We start from the raw sequence: 10,093 nt of genomic DNA on the forward strand, positions 1-10,093 counted from the left end.
GTGTGATGAACTGACCGCAACCCCCATTCCCCGTTGCCCTGTGCTGCTCGGGAGGAGGAGGTAGAGAAAATCAGGAGTGAATTAAGCCCAGGAAGAAGGGAGGGATGGAGGGAAGGCGTTTTAAGATTTGGGTTTATTTCTCATTACCCTACTCTCATTTGATTGGCAATAGAGTGAGTTAATTTCCCCAAGTCGAGTCTGTTTTGCCCGTGACGGTAATTGCTGAGTGATCTCTCCCTGTCCTTATCTCGACCCATGAGCCTTTCGTCATAATTTTCTCTCCCCTGTCCAGCTGAGGAGGGGAGTGATAGAGCAGCTTTGGTGGGCACCTGCCGTCCAGCCAGGGTCAACCCACCACACCATGGAAAGCACTTGTAGGGTAATTAACAACTTCAAAATAAAAATCTTTATGAAAAATGACCTGGAGTTTCAGTTTCAGAAAGTTCAATTTCAGTGAAGTTCTTAGCCACAACATGTAACATAAAACCAGTCATTTTTAGCATGTGATAAAAAAAATTAAGAAGTGAAAAATATTGCAGGAAATGTAAAAAAGAATGAGAAAAGAGAGATCTGCTATATTTTGGGGGATAGTTCTTCATTGCTAAAGGTACCTTACAACTTATACATAAAAAGTCACATCGTTTTTCATTGTATTATGTTTAACTTCTCAATAATCATGCTAAGATGTTGTTTCTTCTTCTGTAATTTGTGTGAATTATAAAACAGTTTTTGTTTCTAGCTACTTTCCCAAATGATTAAAAGTGTTAATTAAATAACAACCAAAACATTCTCTGCTTACTCTCAGAACTGTTTGCCAAATCAATTTCCATACATAAAAGAAAAAATAAATTAAAGTCAACATAACCTATACATTTATTGGTTTGATGGATTTGGGTGGTAAGTGAAAATGATACCCAATTTATGCAATCCAAGATGATTCTACAATAAGTGTGATAATTGGAATTTTTTTATTACTTCCAAGGAAGTAATTGGAAATTGAATGGAATCCTAAATCTCTGTTAGGAGAATCCAATGAAGGAAACAGTAGAATAGCAGGAAAAACAATGTAGAATTGTGTATGTTAACTTGTTAAAATCTGAGAAACAGAGTAGACTTAAGTTCACTAAGAATTTAGATTCATGATTGAAGTGGAAAATAATGAAGAAAGAAAAGTACAGGCACAGAGCAAACACAGCCAAATAGAATCATAGAATCATAGAACCATAGAATGGTTTGAGTTGGAAGGGACCTTTAAAGATCATCTATTCCAACCCCCCTGCCATGGGCAGGGACATCTTTCACTAGATCAGGCTGCTCAGCCCTGTCCAGCCTGACCTTGAACACTTCCAATGATGGGGCATCCACAGCTTCTCTGGGCAACCTGTTTCACCACCCTCATAAAAAAAAAAAATTCTTCCTTACGTCCAATCTAAATCTACTCTCTTTCAGTTTAAAACCCTTGCCCCTTCTCCTGTCACTACAGGCCCTGGTAAAAAGTCTCTCTCCATCTTTCCTGTAGGCCCCCTTTAAGTACTGGAAGGCTGCTATAAGGTCTCCCCAGAGCCTTCTCTTCTCCAGGCTGAACAACCCCAACTCTCTCAGCCTTTCTTCACAGGGTAGGTGCTCCAGCCCTCTAATCATTTTTGTGGCCCTCCTCTGCACCCGCTCCAACAGGTCCATGTCCTTCCTGGGGTCCCAGAGCTGGACGCAGTACTCCAGGTGGGGTCTCATGAGAGCGGAGTAGAGGGGGAGAATCACCTCCCTCGCCCTGCTGGCCACGCTTCTTTTGATGCAGCCAGGATATGACTGGCTTTCTGGGCTGCAATTGCACACTGAAATAAATAAAGCCAAAACAAATTCCCAATGTCAATAATCCAGGTTACTCTAGTTTTGATACTATGTTCCCTTATGGCAAGCTATTGGACCACTTTAATAATCCCTGTAAATTAGGCAAACTAAAAGCAGAAAAAATTACAGCAAAGACATGACGACAACAGTTTCAGTCTTAAAATTACTAATGTGCATCAGAGTCTTACCAGCACGAATCTAATTATCTATTTTCTTCATTCACCGAGGTTTTAGGTTATTAGTCCAAAGTCAGGAAATCGAGTATCTGTCTTCATAACAGATGTCACAATCACATCAAAATCCATCCAAAGAGTTTGGAAATGTCAGTACAGAAATGATAATAGAGCCTGGCAGGAAGCTGTAGTCATCATCATTTGTATGACAAAATTCATCTTTCCCAAATCCATAAAGGTACATCTATACCATCAGGCATGTATAAGCTCTTTATACCGCAATCACAAAGTAATGAAACTGACATTTTTCTTACTTGAGATTTCAGTGCCTGAAGCTGAGTTTCATAATTCTGAGCCATTTCGTATTTAGTTTTCTGTAAGTCTTCCAGTTTCTGTCGAAGTAGTCCCACCTACAGTTAGAATAAGCATTCAAATTTACCTTTTCTGAAGTGTTCCAAAATATGTCATTTTTTGAATAGTCATTTGAAACTTTGAAAGAAGACTTAGAAGATCTATCTAAGAAGATAGATATTAAAAATATATATTCATTCAGTAACAATAATAAAACTGAATACCACAAACCCAGATTGTATCAACATCAAGTTAGGGATTTCATAGTAAAAAATCTCATTGTATACTTATGTTATGATTTAATGATAATACTGTATGACTCTGTCATGAAAGACCATTTAATGAAAGCACTTCTGACCCAACTATACGAATGAACTGCTGTGCCCCGTTGTGAAAATTTTGCTTGAATGGCTTATATGATCATATAAATGACTTTCAACTACTTATGTAAAATTATCGGGAGACACTGTAGACTCATTTCAGCTCCCTAAGTACAGTGCCATTTGAGATATCTTGAATTATCTGAGAGTTTCACAGAGATCTGAGAAATATGACAAAGAGCATACATGACACCTATGTTTTTCTGGAGAGGCAGCTGGAAGCTAGGTGAGATATGCTAAAATATTTCAGATAACATCTCTGCACAGGCAAATAAATCGATGCTTTAAGGATTGACCAGCCCAATTACTATCTTGGCTCCTCTGACTGCAATGACTAAGGGCAAGTTCCTAATTGCTCATTAGGGAGAGTTACTTCATTTTCAAAACTCCCACTGGCAGTTTGGACACCTAGCTAACACAAGGATGCCCATGTGTAAACACCTAACTTCAGATGTCTTGAACTACAACTGAATGCTGTGCTAAGATTTACTGATGCTTCTGAATGAATATTCAGCAGACAAGACTGTGAAGTATGGACAACATCAGGTACACCGGGGCTTTCAGTTTGATAAGTAAGTTTAAGTGGTAATACAATTAGAATCTTCACTATTAATAATAAAATGATCATACAAAGACAGTATATCATGTAAAATAATAAAAATCAGGTATAAAAAGGAATTACAAAGACATAATTTTGTGAAACTTTTTGAACTGTACATTTCCATTTAAAATTTCTGATGAAACTAGAAGTGTTGGCATTTAGAAAAAACATCAAATTATCTTTTTACAGTTAAACTGAGAGTATTTAATTTAGACTTTAGGGAAATAGAAGAAATATGAGACTTTCAATGACATTTTTACAATCGCTTTTCAAAACAGAAGCACACTTTAAAGCAAAACACTAGGATAATTAATGACCTTTAAAGGGTGTTTGGTGTTTTACATGATAGAACAAACAGGTCTCCGTATAGAGCATTTAGAGCATACTATTAACTAACTCCCAGAATAATACTTTCTTTATAGAATGTGATATTCTTAAATACCTCTTGACCTTTTTGATCCAGTTTGCTTTGGGCACTTGCTAATTCTTTATCCTGGATATCCATCTTTGCTTCTAAAGTTTTCATCTTCCTTTCCCATTCCACTTTCTTGCTGTTTACCATGATGTCAATTTGATGCACTAATTCCTGAAGTTCAGCTTCACATGGAGAAGCTCTAGACATATAAAAAAAAGAGATTTTTTTTTTAAAATAAAGAATAAGGGAGAAAACAAATTTTTATTTACATTGCTAAGATTTTATTTTAATTCTGATGTAAATAACCAGAAAGAAAGAAATGGGAAAGCTAAATGATGCCTTCAAATGTAGGTGGAATCTCATTTCATCTATCTTAAGTTTGCCTGAAGTCAAAATCAAGAGTATTTAGCATATTCTGGACTTTTTGCCTAGCTTAAATGCTGTTTGATATCCTCTCACTCTTTCAGGGGTGAACTGTCAAATGAGCATAAGTTGAGCTGAAAGTATCCGGGCCCAAACCTCAGTGGACAAGAGTAGGAGAAGATGAATATTATTAAGTTGCTTATAGGCACAGGACTTCCCACTAAGGGCACATAATGATGGAAGCAGAGTTTGTTTGAGGAAGTTATTAAACAGCTGGCTTGAAAGCTAGCCACAATTCTTAATTGCTAGTTCAACTTTTACACTCTGTTTTCCCATTCTCTTTGTGGAAAATGGACTTAAATAACAAGGCAACTTGTATTATTACAAGAAGTGAGTGTATTTTGAAAAAGAACTTGTCTTTGGGGGACCATGTGCTGGATTTTATAGAGACTTGTACAATATCTGCAACATAAACATTAGATTTTTTCCCAAACTTCTGAGGTTAAATTTGGAATACATCCCTTACACTATGACTTCATTGTCAGTAATAGACAATGTTTTACACTGTTGCTTTAGGAATATGACGTGTCCTAAGTAGCAAAATAATGACATATGGTTAGTTTATGGTATGTTAGAAGGGCCATCAGAAACTGAAAGCAGTCAAAGCTGCCCTCTTAGTTGCCCTCTTATACAGCCCCTTATATAGGAGCAGTATAGTAATTTAAAAAAATGAAACTTTGTCTGGACAGTGTCAAACAATGTTTAAATCAGCTGATGTACACCATTTAGCAGATATATACAAAGTATCTGAACTTTCGTACGGAGATTTCTTTATTCCATATCCATTCCAACCTTGTATTCGATGTTGAATATAAGAAAAATTTGAAATAAGAATGATATAGATTATAGAAAATTTGGCTGTGGATACTTTTTTATGCAAGAAATTGCATAATTCTTTCTACACTCTAAAACTTTTTATTTGTAGAAATTACTATTTCACATCAAAATTATACAGTCCTTCTAGGGTATATGAGATTTTTTTCTTGAAGTATTTTGGAGAGTTTATTGTCCAGTTAACCTCGATTGTTTTATGAACTGATAGCTTCTCTCAATCTGTAAATTTACAGCTGGTATTTCAGATTTGCAATGATTTATTTGAAAGTCAGAATCTTTCTAGAACTCATGAATCTTTTCAACTTTCAGAGAAACATTCCAGTTAGAAAAAAAATTTATATCATAATTAAATAAAAGTGTTTATTGAAATGTTCCTGAACATTTTATTTTCCTGACTTACTGCCTCTTATCCACTTAACCTAGGATTCTAGGGTTTGAGAAAAAGATAAAGGAGACGATGTACACTCCTGCCTAATTCCTCCCCATAAAATAAAGAAGGGGAATTTTATTCCATTAACTGCTTTTGGACTGTTACAAAGAAGAGTTAGCTATTGAACAAATTGCTTAACTATGTATATGAGCTCATACATTTTCTATAAAACTTAACTTTCATCAAGTCATATGGAAAAAAATATCAGACTGTTTTCTATCACTATGATTAATTACACATCACCAAAAAAAATCTGTCATTTGTCAACCATTAAAGACTTAAATTTGATCTCAGTTTACTTAAATTGAGATATGAGATCAGAATTAGTTAAGACAGTATTTTTGAGAAAGCCTTTAGCAGACTTACCACTGTAATGCTTGCTTTGTGTCATTTATTGAAATAAAATTATTTTTATCAACAACTTTTTTTTTTTTTAAATACCACAACTTCTAAGCATTTTTAGTATGTTCAGAGCTCATAGAATGTTTGATGTAGATATTTTTATACTAAGTACCAAAAGAGGCATGTATCTCACTGGAGTGAAGGAAAACCTTTCACTGACTGTTCTTAGGCAGTGGAATAATGTGTTGAATTTTTAACTTTGGAGGAGTAGCAACTCTTTCATTTCACTTTCTGTAAACATTTACTTTCCACACAATTTTTTTTAGTGGCATCTGTTATCTGCATATCCTGTTCTCATATGAGTTAACTGTTGGTAAACTTTTCTACTACTTTTCCACTTCTTTTTTAGAGCTTTTTTTATACCTTTCTTGTTTCCTGTTCCAGTTTTAATTGCTTTACAATTTTTTCTAAATAAGAGATTCTATTTATAAATTACCCTAATATACAGCTTTATTACTTTCTTTAGAAGACATACTTTTATCTTATCTTTATCATATATTGGAATGTATTGAAATGTGTCATCTTTAGTTGTTGCAACTTCATCTTGGCCATGAAAAAAAAATCTCAGTTAACATCTTCAAATTATTCTTTTCAATGGTATGATCTATCATTGTGAAAATTTCTGTATTTTTCCCTCTGCAACGATTTAGAGATTAGTGTATTCAATTACTGCTATATGTAAATGAAGGTACAAATAAAACCAATGTTGTTTCTCCACTGTCAACTCCCTCTCCCTTATCTCAACCAGTTATACTGTTAGTAAACTGTTAGTGGTACACCTGCTTTCTCTTCACTGTTTTCATCTGTCATAGTGACTATTCATTGTACAACTGAAGTTTAATCTGCATTTAATTTCCATTTCCTCATACTGTTGCATAATTTTCAAGTCTCTTCTTTCTTTTTTTGGTTTTGACTAGAAGCCTATATTGAATTTCCTGTTGATAAAACCAGCAATTGTATTCTTTCATAGGTTTGTTAACTATCCCTCCTGATATATAAACTGATGCAAAATATGTATTGTAACCTATTACTTTTCATGATAATAAATTTAGCCTCCTGATAAACAAGTTTTGTCACTAAAGATACTCTAAGAATGCTGTGACATTGTTTTGAGTTATGACGTGTTCCAATTTCCTTTTAATAATATTATTTATCTCACTGACGTTTTCCCTAAAAGTGATAGCCACTGGTTATAATTTAATTGGTTCTTTAATTTATAAAAATTTAAAAGCTATGTGTTCTCTTGGCTGCTGATGGTACACACCTCTGTGTGCACCTCTGTGTGCATATAAAGTGCCTTTATGATCGCTAATCATTTGCAGTCATTCTAATATCTCTATGGCATGATGGTTTGTTAAAATGAGCATACCTATTTCCTTAAAATGAGCATAGCTATTATTTTATGAAATAATTGCCATAGAGACAGTCACACAGAGACAAAAGATGGTGCAGCATCTGAATAACGTAGCAGCAACCTACAAAAGGGTTAATGATAAAAAGCACAGCAGTATGCCTGTAACTGCTCCATCCTAGGAAGTGTTGGAGAGGATTTCAATACCCAAAATTAGCACAGAATGCCATTTTGTGTCACGAACATTACAATCTGGCATATGTTTTTGGGGGACATCGCAACCAAGAATGTGCCAAGCAATTAGGAACTCTACCTTAGCAGAACTGCACTTAACCAAACACAAACTGAGCCATGCACTCAGAGGTAATATCCCTATTGCCAGTAAGCCTTCAACTACTGAGCGTGCTGCCAGCACATTGCTGAAGAACAGTAAGCTAACTAACATGCTCCTCTTATGTAAATGACTGTGCAAACGAAGCCTGAATGTAAGCAGATGCTTTTATTCCTGGTAGTTGATACCACCATCTTGTGTGAATGCTAGCATGAAAATGCTTCCTTTCTTTTCTGGTAATCTTTCACATCCCAGCTGTTCAGCCAACTCTCCGAATGTCTGCCCTCCTAGTGCCCTGAAGTCCCCTGTCCGTAGGTTGTGCTCTGGGTCAAGTGCTGGTCTCACACACTCTGCGTTTCACATCCTGCACGCTCACCTTCTGACTGCACTACACTAAAAAAAGAGTTCCTTAACATAGAATCATAGACTAGTTTGGGTTGGAAGGGACCTTTAAAGGTCATCTAGTGGATGGATGGATATGTGTTTATTGAATATCTTTTTTTTGGTGCTTAAATGGTGCATATCTCTTGTTTGGATAATTATTACAGGAAATTGGAGCAAATTTGTTAGATTTACAATATCATAATTAAAACTCAACATTTTTTTTAAAGTAAAATTCTTTAAAACTTTTTTTATATCGACAAATGCTTGAAACTTTAACATTATCAATGTTAAGCCTGGAAAGGCTTTTTAAATACACACATAAATCTTAATGCCTTTTTAATGTTAAAACTGTTAGCAATGCCATTTTAAAATTTAATGAGTCATAGAATGATAATAACCAAAGTGCAAGCAAGTAGTACACTGTGATGTACATATCACAAAACAAAAATACCCCCCCTCGCAAGTGCCTGAAACTCATCTCAAAATAGCATTAATGATGCAGCAAACTTTGATTCTTTCTGGGTGGAATATAAAATGGGATTTTAAAAACAGAAGATGAAGCGATATTGCATCAGGACTACCTTTTCTTTCATATTGCTATAAGGACCTGTGCCCTTCCAGCCTCATGTAATGTCAGGTGGCAACACTTTGGTGAACCACCAGCAATGACTCAGCTATCTGATTTTAGCCTTCAGAAATACTTACTTTCTTTATTCTGTGTCACGTGGATCATCTAAATATTGTTATGCAAGTGCAAATGCAACCTCTAGCCCGGATCATCAGGTTACCCTTTCAGATCCACCATGGCTCACATCTTTCCCTCTTACGTTTCACCTGTCTCTTTCAGATCATCCCCCACAAGGCAAGTTCTGCAGCTGTTGCTGGAAAATTTTCTCTCGACAGTTCTTGCATGTTTTTCGAACTTAGAACCACCAATAGATAAAAGGGAGCTGTTGAAGGAAAAATCCCTTCTGAAACAGCTTCTCAGTCTATCTCCACCTTCTCTGTCTACTTCCTTACCTAGACCTTCTAGGTACACCTGCAGCTGAAAAAGGAAAGCTGTACCTGAAGCTGTAGATTACTGCTGCTGTTCTACTACCAGAACTACTCCATGTCATGGCTGTGGCATTACAAACAGATCTGCATAAAGATGTATTTGGCAGTTATCCCCACCTACTAGCATAGGGGTATTACTAGCTGCTGTAACTATTATTTTAGTCCCTTCAGTGTTTTGAAAAGAGTGCTAACTATCCCCCTCAGAATATGGCCAATCATACGGCATCACAATCATGAGAATTTATTTTGATCACTGGATGTGGAATGCAAAAAACTCTGGTATCTTTTGTTTAATATGCCATCAGGTAAACAAACACACAAAGAACAAGTTTTCCCATAAAACGAAGAAGTATACATATGTTTTTTTTATCCATATGCATTCAGCATTCCCACTTCGCTGACTGCATACATCAAATGGATTCTTCATACATGGAAGTAATGACTTGTACTTAAGCAAGTGGCAGCTATTTTTTTTCGTTGCATTTACCTTGAAACAGCTCAAAACACTTAAAAGTATCTCATTTTTAAAGTGAAGTAGGCAAGCTCTTAGTCTTCTTTTATTCTATTTCCATATTGGTGAAAATAGAGATGATTCATATTCTGCTGTCATTAATAACTATTTATCTTCATGTAAAACCTAGATGTTTCCAAATTTAGACAAACGAAAATCCAGATATTAAGTTTTACCAACTCCAGGCCTTTATCTTTGTCACAAATGATTTTTGCACTAGTTAGACCTTTCTAGCTCTATTCATCTGCCTTTTGCTTTGGAGTTCTGCACAGATCTGTATTTTTCTGATTGTTTCCTAATAGACATAGAAAGAACACTATTGTCCATATAATTTAGAATATAGTTATAATTTAGAAACTGGCATTTTAAGAAATGATTGGTTCATATTGTCAGTCTCTACTTCATGCCTTCTTCTCTTATTACTCAGGTTTGCTGACAAATAGGAAAATATCATAGAATCATAGAATAGTTTGGGTTGGAAGGGACTTCTAAGGGTCATCTAGTTCACCCCCCCTGCCGTGGGCAGGGACATCTTCAACTAGATCAAGTTGCTCAGAGCCCTGTCCAACCTGACCTGGAATGTTTCCAGGGATGGGGCATCCA

The 10,093-nt window shown here is 35.6% G+C and overlaps 1 protein-coding gene across 1 annotated transcript in view; it reads right to left on the bottom strand.

The window, feature by feature from the left end:
- Nucleotides 1-10,093, bottom strand: part of DEUP1 (deuterosome assembly protein 1) — a 67,862-nt gene that overhangs the window by 34,334 nt on the left and 23,435 nt on the right. The window contains exons 3-4 of the mRNA XM_019472777.1: nt 3,796-3,967; nt 2,336-2,431 (exon numbers count right to left, since the gene is read on the bottom strand). Coding sequence (XP_019328322.1) covers nt 2,336-2,431; nt 3,796-3,967 — 268 coding nt within the window. The remainder of the gene's footprint in view (nt 1-2,335; nt 2,432-3,795; nt 3,968-10,093) is intronic.

The sequence above is a fragment of the Aptenodytes forsteri genome, unplaced genomic scaffold (assembly GCF_000699145.1).
Source record: "Aptenodytes forsteri isolate BGI_AS27 unplaced genomic scaffold, ASM69914v1 Scaffold75, whole genome shotgun sequence".
Lineage (NCBI taxonomy): Eukaryota > Metazoa > Chordata > Aves > Sphenisciformes > Spheniscidae > Aptenodytes > Aptenodytes forsteri.